The sequence below is a fragment of the Capricornis sumatraensis genome, chromosome 4 (assembly GCF_032405125.1).
Source record: "Capricornis sumatraensis isolate serow.1 chromosome 4, serow.2, whole genome shotgun sequence".
NCBI classification, from domain to species: Eukaryota; Metazoa; Chordata; class Mammalia; order Artiodactyla; family Bovidae; genus Capricornis; species Capricornis sumatraensis.
The window spans coordinates 73704793-73721362 of NC_091072.1; the positions used below are offsets into that span (position 1 = coordinate 73704793).

The 16570-nt window shown below is 38.4% G+C and overlaps 1 protein-coding gene across 1 annotated transcript; it reads right to left on the reverse strand.

The window, feature by feature from the left end:
- Nucleotides 1-1215: 1215 nt before the first annotated feature.
- On the reverse strand, nt 1216-15916 carry HIGD1C (HIG1 hypoxia inducible domain family member 1C). Its single transcript, XM_068971008.1, has 3 exons — nt 15823-15916; nt 8020-8154; nt 1216-1280 (listed from the first exon to the last, which is right to left on the reverse strand). The coding sequence occupies exons 1-3, from the start codon at nt 15914-15916 to the stop codon at nt 1216-1218; spliced, it is 294 nt and encodes a 97-aa protein (XP_068827109.1).
- Between the last annotated feature and the right edge of the window lie 654 nt (nt 15917-16570).

Here is a 16570-nt window from a genome sequence, read left to right on the forward strand (position 1 = left end):
CTCATAGTAGGTGCAGATGGCAACTTTAAAAATAATTTCCCTGAGCCAGTAGAGAAAAGTGTATGTAATACATAGAACAGTGAGTTAGTGTCTAGACTGCAGGTAGACTTTCAAACATTCCTGCATTTTCCTCTTCCCCAAACGCTGGACTTCACCTTCCAGTCAGAGTATCTCTCCACTACAGAAAACAACAAGGAGCAGGAAATCATCACCACAGATCATATTACATGCATTTTAGTGTACTTTTTGATTTTTCACCGTGCATTCTTGTTTTTATCTCAGTGGGTACTTTTTTCCCCCATCTTTGGTTTTCTTTCCCAGGCCTGGAGTCAGAATAAATCTGAGGCTGCTCAGGTATGACTTCAACAAGATGGAACTAGTTCCTAGCACCCTAGGCTTACAGCGGCGCTTGAGGCCTCAGGTACACGTCACATTTATGATCGTCTTTGTTGTGTTTTCTGCAGTGTCATGCCAGATCAGCAGTAGCACAAAGGGACTAAATCTTTCCACTCCCACAATACTGCCATTTGAAGGGAAAAGGGATTGTTTTAGCAATTTACCTTTGTATTCTTAGAAATACTTTCAAGAAGTATAAAGATGAATACACAAATATTTAATGTTAGCCATTTATGTTTGTGGTAAATAAGTCAAGTTTCTATATGAGAGTGAGGTGTAGAGTGGTAAACCAAAAAATTTTTTTTTTCATTTCACTGCGCACCCTCCTTGCAGTGCACAGCCCTGCTGCTCCACAGGGGCCCTCAGGGCAGAACCAAATTTAAATAACAACATGGCCATTCATTTGTCTCTGATGTAATTTTTGCCCATTCTAAAAAGGACTTTGTGAAAACCTTAATTACCTTGCCCTGTCTAAGCGATGAATATAGCATCACATTTAATATGGAGAAAAGTTTTCTATAGCCATTATATAACTCCTAATTTTCAGATTGATTTGCCATAATATAGATTATTTTCTGCCACTAACTAAAAAATAAAAATTTTAAAAGTCAGAAAATCATGTCCTAGGTTCTAAAAGACATCAACAAACACATTTTTTAGTTGACTATTTACGATTGTTGATTTGGACGTCAACATCTTAAACAATTGAAGGCTATGAGAATTCTGGCTGAAGCTTCTGCAGTATAATTTGTTACATATTGAAAATTCATTCTTCGTAAGTACTTTTCAGAAGGCTTCTTATTTTTCTTGTGTGTAACTTCATTTTTTGTACCTATTGAAGAATCGAGGTCTAATGTAATCCTTGTACATAGAGTAGAGAACACCTAAAAACAAAATACGTACATCAATAGAGTATTCATGGGAAACAAACACTGCATTTCTTCACTTGTATTTTTTCTAAAACTAACCTACAATTAAAAACAAACACCCTCTATCTTATTAATTTTTGATCATACAAGTGGCTCCAGGAAAAAACAAAACAAAACTCAACTTCGATCCCTGAGTTGGGAAGATCCCCAGAGTAGGAAACAGCAACACACTTGAACCAACCCAGTATTCTCGCCCGGAAAATCCCATGGACAGAGAAACATGCTGGGCTATACAGTCCGTGGGGGTCACAAAGAGTTGGACGCTAATGAGCACACATGCACACTACCTCTTAAATGTAGGTGTTTCCTGGAGTTCTGATCCCAGTGCTTTTCTCACCTCATTCACACTTGTTGTTTCACTTGGAAGCAAGTAGATCTCTCTTCTGAGAGTGAGACCCACATATAGACTATATTAAATTGTGACATTTCTACATCACATATGTAGATGGTCTCCAAAACTTGTATATAAGCAAATATGTTGAGCATGCCCCTCAAAATGTGCACTTATAAACAAAATAAATGTACTAGAGTCAGTCAATATACTGATAAATCTTTTTCGTTTTGTTTTTGGCTTTGGTTGCACAGTGTGGCATGTGTGCTTGGGTGCAAAATCATCTCGGTTGTGTCTGACTCCTTACGACCTTATGGACTGTAGCTCGCTGGGCTCCTCTGTCCATGGGATTCTCCAGGCAAGAATACTGGCGTGGGTTGCCATGCCCTCCTCCAGGGGATCTTCCTGACCCAGGGGTCAAACACACATCTCCTGTGTTGGCAGACAGGTCCTTTACCACTAGCACGACATGGGAAGCCCAGTAAGGCGTGCAGGATCTTAATTCTTCCACCAGGGACAGAACCCATGCCCCCTGAACTGGGAGTGTGGAGTCTTAATCACTGGACTACCAGGGAAGTCCCCCCGCAGGCAACTTTCTAAACTGTTATCCTGACCATGTTACTCCCCTGTTTAAACCCTTCACTGATTTACTTCATCTTGTTACTCCTCAACTAGCAACCATGAAAATCAACCATGAAAAACAGGGGGAATCTGTTTTATGTCAATTAAGCTCAGCTGTTACTACGTTTTCCAGGATTCCCTTCTCTGCATGGTGGTGGTGGTGGTAGTTTAGTTGCTAAGTCGTGTCCGACTCTTGCGATCCCATGGACTGTAGCCCGTCAGGATCCTCTGTCCATGGGATTTTCTAGGCAAGAACACTCGAGTGGTTTGCCATTTCCTTCTCCAGGGGACCTTCCCCGACCCAGGGATCGAACTCGTGTCTCCTGCACTGCAGGCAGGTTCTTTACCAACTGAGCTGCCAGGGAAGCCTCCTTCTCTGCATAGTTCTGAGTTAGCTTGTCCATGAGAGACATTTCACTTGCGATCTGAAGGTGAAAAGTGAAGCAGCACCTGCCAAATGCTTTTTGCACTGGTTAGGCTTGGTATAGAGGACCAGGTGCTATTCCAGTTTGTGTGTGTTGTTGTTTATCTGCTGGCTCTCTTTGCTACTGTTGGGCAGCAGTCAGGCCCACAGGTCTTTCAGCTCCTAGTGAATCTCCTCTACTAGCTCTTCCAGCTCCTGGGCCAGATGTGGATAATAGAAGGTGCCAGCTTTTCTTAAGGGTCATGCCGTCTAGGTCGGAGTCGACAAGATTCTGACTCAAGTTTCCACGTGTCTTTGTGGGTTCCAGTTCATCCTTGCAGATTCTAGTTTCTTTTTCCTTCCCAATCGCTGCCTTGCTCAGGTGTCAGGATTAGAAATATAACCAACAGCCTAACATGGACTGTTTAACCAGCTCCCCAAATTGCTTAAAGTCATATCTCTATAATAAACCCCTTTTTCTGTATCACTACTAGTAGTTTTAGAAGGAAATGGCAACCCACTCCAGTATTCTTGCCTGGGAAATCCGTGGAGAGAGGAGCCTGGCTATAGTCCATGAGGTTATAAAAGAGCTGGGCATGACTTAGTGACCAAACAACAAAAACAGCTAGCAGTTCTGCTTATCTGATTGAACAGAATGATACAGAATTTGGTATTAGAAGCTCCCAGAGGAACATAACCCTAACATAACATAACACAACCCAGAGGATTGGTTCTGTGAATTAGTTCTGGGTTATTTGGAGTTGGTTCTCTAATCTGATTAGATTTAAAGGTATTAATGGCCTTTCTCCCCACTTCCAGTGGCTAAGAGTATGGTGGTAGTCCATGGCATACATTAGCAAAACATTTAAAAAATTATCACCTTGCAGATACCCTTAACCAGGTGCCTATAAAAGTAAGGTGTTAGGTGATCAAGTATATACTGCCATAGAACATTTGTTGGAAATAAGAAGTATAATATAGTTGGTTACTTCTACATGTACTGGAAAACTAGGGAAAACTATACAGTGGTCTCATGGCTTTTTTTTTTTTTTTTAGATGCAATTTATTTTTTTTATTTAGATACACAAGGTCTCAGTTGCAGCATGTGGGATCTACTTCCCTGATCAGGGATCAAACCCAAGTCCCTGCATTGGGAGCTTGGAGCCTTAGCCACTGGACCTCCAGGGAAGTCCCTGGGCTCATAGCTTTTAATTCCTAGCTCAGGTTTGCATGAGGGAACTGAAAGCTTTATGACTTTCCAAAAAGAAACTCAATTCCTGTGGCCATGACATTGCTACTTTTGAAAAATATCCACAGAGTCTAACCTTGTGAGTGATTAATCACAACACAAAATGAATTCCCAACCTCACAACACCTCTTATATTCAAGTTTAGGGCATTGCTTCTGAAAATTGAAATGGGGACATATGGTCAGATTTCAGTGAAAGTGGGTACTTGAGCCCTGATATCTTACTGACACTCCTTTGCCAGGAGAAACAATCCTCTATATCTGTCTGAGAAAGACTGAAACTTGAACCAAAAAGTAGTCTCCACTAAATGAAGCTGAAATAGCAGAACTTCCTTAGTATACTTCATGGCGGAGCAGTGATTCTTCTGACCTGTGGAGGAGGGGCTCTTATGGTAGGGAAAGCGAATGTAAACCATTCTATATGCATCTATTGTCAACGTAATACTGCATTCCCAGGGTGATGGTACAGCTTGGTGTCATCAGCAACGACTTTAAAGATGCCAGGGTGGTGATTTCTACCACATCTCTATTCATTTTGCCTCTTTTGCCAGAAGGCAGAGAGATCTTACAGAATGATAATGGATTTATAAAAACTTAATCAGGTGATCAGTCTAATTGCAGCCACCGTACAGGTGTGGTTTCAGTGCTATAGCAAATCAACATAATTTTTGCTATCTGATTTGCAGCTTTTAATCTGATGGATTGCTTTTTTCTGTACACCTTTTAGCATAAAAAGACTGACAGAAGCAGTCTGCTTTCATGTGGCAGGGCCAGTGGTATACTTTCAGAGTTGAGTCTCAGGACTGTGTGAACTTTTTAGCCCTATGCCACAATCTAGTCTGTAGGACCTTGATCATCTCTATTCCACAGGATAGCACATCAGTCCATTACACTGATCTGATCTATCAAGGGGAAATTGCTACTATATTGTTAGGCTAGGGAGAAGGGTGTCGGAATGTATACCTTCTGGGGCATTTCTTAGTATTCCCATGTCATGTGATTGAAGGAGGTGGAAAATTACACCCAATACAGGAAGGATGATTAATGACCCACATCATTTAAGAATGAAGGTTTGGGTTAACACCCCAGTCAAATAACTATGAATAGCCAAGGTGCTTTTGGAGGGCAAAGGATGGAAAAATGCCTAGCGGAAAAATGTGGTTATAATATGAGCCATGCTTACCTGCCAGTTGCAGAAACAAAGACTGGATGGTTATGAATATTTATTCCTTATTTTTATATGAATACACTTGTGTATATTCACCAGTTTCTTTCTTTCTTTCTTTCTTTTTTTTTTTACTGTTTGCCACTTTCATTTACCTACCATCTAATATAAAAAGTGTTAATAGGAGTTAACCTTATATCTCAGTATTTAAGTCACAGGATATCAAAAGGGAACATGACTCAGCTCAAAAATGAATCAACATCACCCAAAGGCACTTTGAATCCTCTTGGGGAGAGAGCATGTTTTCGGTTATACAAGGCATGTTTGGTTTTGCCATTCGTCTTTATTTGAAGGTAAGTGTGTTAAGAGATGTATATATGGATGCCTGGTGGACTAAGAGTAGAAGGTGATGGATTTGTATTGTGTTAACTTAGCTAAAATGCAACTAGGTTTTCCAGAATTCCTTTCCTTTTGTCAACTACAAATTGGCGCTTGCCATCTACCTCTGTAAGTATTAAATCATGTGCTGCTGCTGCAGCTCTTGATTTTCAACACCCCCCAAAAGGAGTTTAGGGTAGAAAGCAGAAATGAGGCACTCTGTGCTCAGGGAAAAACTGGGAAGGCAGGTCTTCAGATAGATATTTTCAGTAGCTGACTTTATGAGCCCAATTCTTATATCTCCTATCCAGAAAAGCACTAAAATCCTTCATAGTGATGACTATTCTTTGTGACTACCAGAAAGCTTCACAAGACTAGTAGAAACCTTCTGGAAAAATATGTGCTTGACTCCATGTATTCCCCCTTCACCAAAATCACATACAGAATGATGTTACCCTCACTCCACCCCACCCCAGCCTCTTTGGAGTAGTTTCTCAGAGCTATCTGAGGTGCTGCCTCTCAGGCTGAAATCTTCATTTTGCCCCAAATAAACCTCAACTCGCAACAGTCACATTGTGCATTTTTTTAAGTCGACACTTTCATTCCCTGGAAAACTGCACAGGAGATATTTAGCATGACCCTAGAAGGCAGAAGTAAAGCAACAGCTAAGTTCTTTCAACCTGACAAGGCACTGCTGCAGCACGTTTTTGCTTATCTGCTGGACCGCTTCGTTGGCACGGGGCAGCAATCAGGAGTGTGGCGACTATGGGCCCTGCTGACTGTCCTCTCACTTTCTCTGACTCCCTGGCCAGGTCTGTGTTTAGTTCCAGGATGAGGGGCATCAACTTTTTCTATGTCACTCCCAGCATCTACTTTGAAGGCTTCGAAATAGTGAGAAATCCACAAGGATTCCAGAATATCCTGTGTGTTCTAGGTCATCCTTGTAGGTTCTAGATTTTCCTTGCTTTTCTCATTTTTCATCTACCATTTCTTAATAACTGCTTGCTCTGACCACTTCAGGTCCCAGTTCCTGATACATAAGCAAGAGCCTTACAATTACATAAATCCAAATACCTACAACAAATCTCTTTATGTCACTACTAGTAGTTCTACAGTCTCAACAAACACAGATTTATCTCCTACCATACCAAGCTATGTAGAGTTCCACTAACATGCCATGCTTTTGTGACTTTTTCCTCTGCCTAGAGCCCCAGCTTCCTTCTCTGCTGAGTTATTTCCTCTACATTCCTGGCTCACCACATGGTTTGCATCCTTAGAGAAGCCTCCCCTGGATTCTCAGCTCTAAATGCCCCTCCTTTGTGCTTGTGCTTCCATAGCAACCTGTAGTACATTTGACTTTATATTGTCTTCTCCTGCTCTTGGTCTCTCTCCCTCAGGAGACTAAACTGTTGGAGGACAGGGAGTTACTTCTTATATCTCTAGACCACCAAGTGCCTTGCACATAGCACACGCTCAGTGTTTGCTGAATGATGAAAACGAGAACACATTACTATGTAGTAATGTTTCCTGTTGTATTTTGTTCAAGTATCACACATCACAGCTCATAGTAAGAAGATAATTACCATAGAACTCCCTCTATGCAAGTCCCACACTCATCATCTCATAATCCTAGACCTACTCAGGCTGAATCTACTTTGCACAGTATGAAGGGGAGCTAAGAACATTGCGACTTGTTCTTATTAATGTAGACAAAAAAACCTTAGATAATTTAGGTCCCAAAGTAAATTCTTTGCCTATCTGAACTATCTGATTTAACTGTTGATATAGCCTGAATAAACCAGATAAGTTTACACCATTCTTTGAATTTAACTGTGTAAATGTCAATTTACAGACTAATAAAAAAAATTGCCTATTGCTCAAGCTGAATAGCTGAGTTACAAAGGGTATAAACTATTCACTGCTCCTTTTATTACAGAGGATAATACAAACTATAACCTAGTTCTCTTCTGGGTTTTTCCTTTTAAAAATTGAAGTATATTTCACATACAACATTACGGTGTACAACATAATGATTCTGTATTTGTATGTATTGTGAAATGATCATCACAATAAGCCTAGTTAACATTTATCACCAGATATAGTTACAGACATGACTGAAGCGACTTAGCAGCAGCAGCAGCAGCAGCAGCATAGTTACAGAATTTTTTCTTTTGATGAGAACTTTCAAGATCTACTCTCTTAGCAACCTTCAAATATGCAATACAGCATTATTAACTATAGTCACCATGCTATACATTATATCTCCATGACTTATGCATTTTATAACTGGAATTTTGTACCTTTGCCTACTGAGGTTTTTTTTTCTATGCTTAAAATACCAAGACATTAAGCCTATAACTGGGCAGCAACCTCAACCAAGTGAAGATCGCTGCCTTTCTTTCCAATCCTCCTCCATCAATCATCTTGATCCAATATTCATGAATGAATATGAATGAATGAATAAACAAAAATACACTCTAATCTGAATGAATGAATAATGAAAATACTCTCAAAGATGGTTGAATCATATACAAATTAAGTCGGTTACCTAGAGTCACAGCTCCTACAACAAATCCTTGGGCAGCAACTCTCATGTGAATAAGATGAATGGACATTTTCTGATCTCTTCTGTATTTCAACTTGTAAAGACCATAGGACACCACAGTCACAAAGCCTGCTATACCTGTAAATTAAAAAAGTAGAGATTATATAAATAGCAGGCTAAAATTTCTCAAGAACTTAGAGATTTGAATAAAGGGCTGCCCAAGGGATCAAATCAGTACGTGGAAGATAAGCAAGCAAAACACCAAAAAATACTTCATAAATGGATTCAGTATTTGCAGTTTTGACTCTTTCAGAAAAAATCAAATTATATAGTATAGAAACTTGTCTAGTAGTTTTCCTAGGCATGGTTTCAAATTTGTTAGCAATAAGACTTTTATTTGGGGCAAGCTGTTTAACCAGTGACTGAACCAACCAAACTCTCAGCATTCATAGCTTTTGGGTGTTTGGCTTTATTCCTCTCTACTTTTTATTAACGTTAAATAAGGAGTAAATCTAGTGAAGAGATCTCTAGTCTTTCCCAATCTGTTGTTTTCCTCTATTTCTTTGCACTGATCGCTGAGGAAGGCTTTCTTATCTCTTCTTGCTATTCTTTGGAACTCTGCATTCAGATGCTTGTATCTTTCCTTTTCTCCTTTGCTTTTCACTTCTCTTCTTTTCACAGCTATTTGTAAGGCCTCCTCAGACAGCCATTTTGCTTTTTTGCATTTCTTTTCCATGGGGATGGTCTTGATCCCTGTCTCCTATACAATGTCCTCTTTCAGTATCCTATCATTTTGCCTTTTCATACTGTTCATGGGGTTCTCAAGGGAAGAATACGGAAGTGGTTTGCCATTGCCTTCTCCAGTGGACCACATTCTGTCAGACCTCTCCACCATGCCCACCCATCTTGGGTTGCCCCACAGGGCATGGCTTAGTTTCATTGAGTTAGACAAGGCTGTGGTCCTAGTGTGATTAGATTGACTACTTTTCTCGAGATCTAGAGATCTCGAGACTAGAGATCTCTTCAAGAAAATTAGAGATACCAAGGGAACATTTCATGCAAAGATGGGCTTGATAAAGGACAGAAATGGTATGGACCTAACAGAAGCAGATGATATTAAGAAGAGGTGGCAGGAATACACAGAAGAACTATACAAAAAAGATCTTCATGACCAAGATAATCACGATGGTGTGATCACTCACCTAGAGCCAGACATCCTAGAATGTGAAGTCAAGTGGGCCTTAGAAAGCATCACTACGAACAAAGCTAGTGGAGGTGATGGAATTCCAGTTGAGCTATTTCAAATCCTGAAAGATGATGCTATGAAAGTGCTGCACTCACTATGCCAGCAAATTTGGAAAACTCACCAGTGGCCACAGGACTGGAAAAGGTCAGTTTTCATTCCAAACCCAAAGAAAGGCAATGCCAAAGAATGCTCAAACTACTGCATAATTGCACTCATCTCACACGCTAGTAAAGTAATGCTCAAAATTCTCCAAGCCAGGCTTCAGCAATACGTGAACTGTGAACTTCCTGATGTTCAAGCTGGTTTTAGAAAAGGCAGAGGAACCAGAGATCAAATTGCCAACATCTGCTGGATCATGGAAAAAGCGAGAGAGTTCCAGAAAAACATCTATTTCTGCTCTATTGACTATGCCAAAGCCTTTGACTGTGTGGATCACAATAAACTGTGGAAAATTCTGAAAGAGATGGGAATACCAGACCACCCAACCTGCCTCTTGAGGAACCTATATGCAGGTCAGGAAGCAACAGTTAGAACTGGACATGGAACAACAGACTGGTTCCAAATAGGAAAAGGAGTACGTGAAGGCTGTATATTGTCACCCTGCTTATTTAACTTATATGCAGAGTACATCATGAGAAACACTCAGCTGGAAAAAGCACAAGCTGGAATCAAGATTGCTAGGAGAAATGTCAATAGCTTCAGATATGCAGATGACACCACCCTTATGGCAGAAAGTGAAGAAAAACTAAAAAGCCTCTTGATGAAAGTGAAAGAGGAGAGTGAAAAAGTTGGCTTAAATCTCAACATTCAGAAAACTAAGATCATGGCATCCGGTCCTATCACTTCATGGGAAATAGATGGGGAAACAGTGGAAACAGTGTCAGACTTTATTTTTGGGGGCTCCAAAATCACTGCAGATGGTGACTGCAGCCATGAAATTAAAAGACGCTTGCTCCTTGGAAGAAAAGTTATGAAAAAAAAAGAAAAGTTATGAAAAAAAAAAGAAAAGTTATGACCAACCTAGCATATTCAAAAGCAGAGCCTTTTTTTTTTTTTTTGCCAACAAAGGTCTGTCTAGTCAAGGCTATGGTTTTTCCAGTGGTCATGTTGGATGTGAAAGTTGGACTGTGAAGAAAGCTGAGAACTGAAGAATTGATGCTTTTGAACTGTGGTGTTGGAGAAGACTCTTGAGAGTCCCTTGGACTGCAAGGAGATACAACCAGTCCATTCTAAAGGAGATCAGCCCTGGGATTTCTTTGGAGAGAATGATGCTGAAGCTGAAACTCCAGTACTTTGGACACCTCATGCAAAGAGTTGACTCATTGGAAAAGACTCTGATGCTGGGAGGGATTGGAGGCCGGAGGAGAAGGGGACGATAGAGGATGGGATGGCTGGATAGCATCACTGAGTTGATGGACGTGGGTCTGAGTGAACTCTGGGAGTTGGTGATGGACAGGGAGGCCTGGCCTAGTGCACTTCATGGGGTTGCAAAGAGTCGGACACGACGGAGCATCTGAACTGAAGTGAACTGAAATCTAGTGAAGTGAAAGAAACTTTAATATCTTAAGTGAAAATGACATGTTGAGTTTTAATAACAGGTAAAAAGGTGTGAATATTTGCATGAGAAGCCTGTGACTCTGGGAAGAACTGTGATTCTAAAAAATTCCAGAAGCCCATACAAATATTTTTTTATTCCTTACATATGTCAAGAAATGAATATGCTGCTGTGACAACCAAGATTCTATGCAGTTAACTCTAAAACAGAAAACTGAATAGCAATCAGTTGAATAGGGAAAATTCTAGTAAGTGATTTGAAACAGTGTGAGAAGTTAATCTATGACAAATCAAAATAACCATATAACAAAGAAGGGGATAATTATCTGAACTAGCTTGAATTTACATCTCACACCAGACCCTACCAAAAAACTCTGGAAGGGTTAGAGTTAAGTATGAAAACAAAACAAATTTATTAAGAAAATCTAGAAGAAAATAGAACATAATATTTATGACATCTAAAAAAGGGGTAAGGTAGACTTAAAGTGCGGAGAAGGCAACGGCACCCCGCTCCAGTACTCTTGGCTGGAAAATCCCATGGATGGAGGAGCCTGGAAGGCTGCAACCCATGGGGTCGCTGAGGGTCGGACACGACTGAGCGACTTCACTTTGACTTTTCACTTTCATGCATTGGAGAAGGAAATGGCAACCCACTCCAGTGTTCTTGCCTGGAGAATCCCAGGGATGGAGGAGCCTGGTGGGCTGCCGTCTCTGGGGTCACACAGAGTTGGACATGACTAAGGTGACTTAGCCGCAGCAGCAGCAGACTTAAAGTGAGGACAAAAACGCTGTATTTTGATGACAGAATAAAGGAAACTTCTGCATGGTGAAAGTGTGGCTCTATATCGGGGGATCTCTCATCTACTGATTTATGCATCTACCTTGATCAATACCACATTGTCTTGACTACTCTGTATAGTAACCCTTAATATCAGGTAAGGATGATTCCTCCCAATTAATACTTTTTCTCAAAAAAGGCTGCTTTATGTCAAATCTCAACATGAATCAGCTGTATGTATACATGTATGTATCCCCTCCTGAAGCTCCCTCCCATCTCCCTCCCCACCCCACCCCTCTAGGTTAATACAGAGCCCCTGTTTGAATTTCCTGAGCCATACAGCAAAGCAATTATCCTTCAATAAAAAATAAATAAATTTAAAAAAGGTTGTTTTAGCCATTCTAGAACTTTTGCCCTTATATAAATTTTAGAATAAGCTTGTTTATATCTACAAAAAAAAAAACCCAAAACATTGCTGGTATTTTGATAGGAATTACACTAAACCCATAGATGAGTTTGGGGAAAACTGACATCTTTATTGAGTCATACAACCCACAAGCACAACAGTCTCTATATTCATTTAGGTCTTCTTTGATTTCTTTTATTAGCATTTTGTATTTTTAACCATACAGATTCTATACATGTTTTCTGAAGCTTGAAAGTGGAAGTGTTAGTCGCTCAGTCATGTCTGACTCTTTGCAACACCATGGACTGTAGCCTGCCAGGCTCCCCTGTCCCTTGTCCATGGAATTCTCCAGGCAAGAGTACTGAAGTGGGTAGCTATTCCCTTCTCTAGGGAATCTTCCTGACTCAGGGATTGAACCCATGTCTCCTGCACTACAGACAGATTCTTTACTGTCTGAGCCACCAGGAAAACCCTAATCATTTCATTTTCTTTAGAGTGACTGTAAATGGTCTCATGTCTTTAATTTTGGCTTCCATGTGTTTGTTGTTAGTATATGAAAATGCAGTTGCTTCTTAAGTAGAATAGCAAGCTTTGACTGACTATGTTGGCATGTGTTTGGCTCTATGGGTGGGTGAGGATATATTTATTCTAAGAATCAGAGTAAATAATCACATTTATATGAAAATTTTGTATGGTAATTAGCTATAAGTGAAATTGAAATAAAAATGACAAACAAAAACAGCAAAAAACAAATTACAGTAAAACAATGATGGGAGGCACACTGAGAAACAGGTACAATGCTGAAAGCTCTGTAAAGATTTAGCCAAATCATTCTGGGAAGAAATCTGAAAAGATATAATAATTGATATTAAACTGAACATGTGAGAAGTTTAAGAGGGAAGGGACATATGTATACCTATGACTGATTCATGTTGATATATGACAGAAACCAACACAATATTGTAAAGTAATTACCCTCCAATTAAAAATAAAATAAAATAAAATAAACTGAACATGCTTCATGCCCTGAAAATTCTACTTTGGGGACAATACTCCAAGGAAGTAAGCAAAAGAAAAGTCAAGAAGTTGACACAAAGATGTTTATGGCTACACTATGTATGAGGAAAAACAAAACAACCCAAATGGCCCAAACAGAGGAAAAACTATCAGAGCTGTTAAAAAAAATTGTAAATATAATTATACTTACATTATAGTATAATATACTACTATGACATGTTAAGTAAAAGAAGCAAAAACAAATAATCTATTGACACACAGTTTAAATACATGTAATGTAATGTAATGTAATGTATTTAAAGTATCATTATTTAGACCTTAGCAATGACCATAAGATTTTAAACAATATAAATCAATTATAACGACAGAAGTCAAGATAAGAAATTAAAATGTTCTATAAATTATCTGTATAGAATACTCCATCCTGCGGCAGAAAATACTTAGTAGATATTCTTAATAAAACGAGTAAAACAAGCTAATAATATATATACAAATTTTATCATTTAGTTTTCTAGCAAAAACTTGGCTCTGTTCCCTTATCAAGACTCTGTTCTTACTGAAATTTGTTTTGCTTCTTTTAAAGATTAAAGTCAGAGCCTTTACTGTTTTCCATACAGAATCTTTGTAGTTTGTATATAATTGAGTTTAGCTGGAAACACTTTTATCTTTCTACTTTAATCACCCTAAATGTCTCTGGAAAAACAATTTAATTTACAACAGACACAGTGATTAATCTGTTCATTATAGTGATCTGTTCAAGTGACACTGAGTTCTTGAATTTTTTTCTAGTTAAAAATGATCAAGATGACGAATAAATCACTATAAATTTGCCTCCATTTCTTGTGCTATTACAAGCCTTAATCAAATGAAGTGAAACTTTTAAACACAGAATACTACTTTAAAGTAAAACTTTGATTCTTTTTGATATGTGAATAATGACACATAAAGTTGTTAGATTTGTAGTGACATTTAATGGAAACATTTGACTTATACCTATTTAGAAGCTTTTGTGGAATTAATCACAAACTTATGTTTGTCTGATTTATATACATATATGTTTAAATTTTATTGAAGTAAATTGATTTACAGCCTTGTGTTAATTTCTGCTGTACAACAAAGTGATTCTGTTTTACATATATATTTTCTTATTCATATCCTTTTCCATTTATAGTTAATTACACTATATTGAGTATAGTTACCTGTATATATTTATGATTTAAATACTTTTTTAAAAAATAGTTTCCAGACTAAACACAAGGAGAGGGATGGCTGAAGTATACACTAATAATGCTTAGGGCACCTAAAGTATCCAAAAGAGAAGGAAGAGAAAGCTTAGCTTTTGAAACAAAATACTGGTGCTTAGATTTTTTTTTAATTCCACATATATATAGTATTTGATAAAAATGTAAACACATTAAATATGTGTTGGGAAAGGTTAAAGAGGCCAAGACTCCAGATACAATTATAATAATATTGATACTTCTTGCATCAAGAGTTTATTTAACCATCAATCTTAGCATCTGGAACACAGCAGGAAGCCAACAACAAGCCTCAGAGAATGAACACCAAAGTTCATGCTCTCAAGTATATAGGTAGGCCCAGACTTTCATTCAGAGCTTCTTAACGCTGAAGTGACTCACAGTTCTTTTGAGCTTGGGTATCTAGCTTCTGGCAACACAGACTATTAGAAGCAGAAGTTTCTGATGGTACCCAAAAGTAATGGAAGAAAGAGAAAAATCTATAAACACTGGACACAAGAACTTAAAGAGATATGTAGATCTTCCTTAACTCATGATGGGATTACATCTTGATAAACCCATCATAAGTTGAAAATACTGTAAGTCAAAAATTCATTTAATACAACCTCACCTATTGAACATCATAACTTACTACTTTAAACGTGCTCAGAGTACCTACATTAGCCTGTAGTTAGGCAAAATCATTGAATGCAAAGCCTATTTTATAATACAGTGTTGAATATCTCATGTAATTTATTGAATATTGTACTGAGAGTGAAAAACAGGATGTTGGGTACAGAGTGGTTGTAAGGGTATTGGTTGTTTACCTTCATGATGGTGAGGCTGACTGGGAGCTGCTGCTGTCCAGCACCATCATAAGAGTATTGTATCACATATCATTAGCCCAGGAAAAGACCAACATTCAAAGTATGATTTCTACTTGAACGCACATTGCTTTCTCATCATCTCAAAGTCAAAAAGTCATAACTCTGTATACAGAGTCTCTGTATACATCTCAATAGTTCCTAACAGATTCAGTCTAATAAACTGAATTGGCTGCTACTGATTCTGAATCATTATAGAACAGTTACAGTCTATTCAATCAATTATATTTAGACTGGTTGGGAAGTTTTTTTTAAAAAAATTTATATAAAACTGTAATTTTATTTTTTATATTTATTTATTGGCTGTGCCAAGAGGCATGTGGGATCTTAGTTCCCCAGTTATGGACTGAACCCATCCCCCCTGCAGTGGACATGCAGAATCTTAACCATTGGACCACCAGGGAAGTACTTGGCAATGAGTACTTTTAAACAGACTGTGAATGAAAATGAATTAAATGGAATAAAAATTTGATGCTTCATAATAATAGTAAATAACATTTACTGAGTATTTGTCATACACTAGGAACCGTGCTGAAGGTTTAACTCATACATGCATAGAAGGGGTTAGCTTCAATTATCTGAAAGTATTCAACTATATAAAATATTTCAATAATCAAAGATACTGGTCAAGGTATTATTGTGTTATTACAGTTTTACAGTATTCAGTCAAGTCTTGTACTTACCTACAGGGACAAATGGGGAGTCTCTAGATTTTCTGATCAGTCGGGATAACTGGCCTTCATCTTCATCTGCTGACCACTGGTTATTTGAAGACATTTTTCTCTCTAATAACTAGGGGATAAATGTGGTTGCTATGAATGATCAGAAAGAATCTGTTTTCCTCTTCCAATATACTCTTGATTATGTGTTCTTCATTTGCTTGACATGACTGTCTGCTCAATTGAAATAAAGTTATCTTTCCTTCACTCTGCATTGTGGAATCCTTTCATTTTGTTTAGGGGTGGAGGAAAAAGAAATATACAAAGTGGCAAATAATAATCAGATTCCATGAATACAGAGTGAAAACATAGATCATAGGAGTGTTATTCAGTCCCCTTTCACTCCTCGGCATTTGTAATCACTGGGAATCTCAGAACTTCCACAAAGAGTAAGAGCAGAGTTTCTATTACAAAATACAGTTTTTAAGAATGATGGCAAAGCCAACAGAGGCAAAAATAACTCCAGATTTACAGTTTCTGGGAGAATGACCACTCCAGTTCTGCAGAATGTGTAGGGTACTATAAAGTCATTGAGATTTTTACCAAGCACCTACCATGTACCAGGTGCTACCTTAGTCAATGGAAATAATCTTCCTTGACTGCATAGGATGAATGAGGAAGCTAGCAAGAGCAACTACAATCACAGTCAACGTGATCTGGAAGTATCTGTTTGTTATCCATGCAACCCTCTATTTTTAACCCTCAAATCTTT

Coding starts and splice junctions, on each gene's coding strand:
- HIGD1C (XM_068971008.1), bottom strand. CDS start 15,916: ATGTCTTCAAATAACCAGTGGTCAGCAGATGAAGATGAAGGCCAGTTA. Junction 8,155..15,822: donor CTCCCCATTTGTCCCTGTAG/GTAAGTACAAGA, acceptor TTTAATTTACAG/GTATAGCAGGCTTTGTGACT. Junction 1,281..8,019: donor TGTAGGAGCTGTGACTCTAG/GTAACCGACTTA, acceptor TTTTGTTTTTAG/GTGTTCTCTACTCTATGTAC.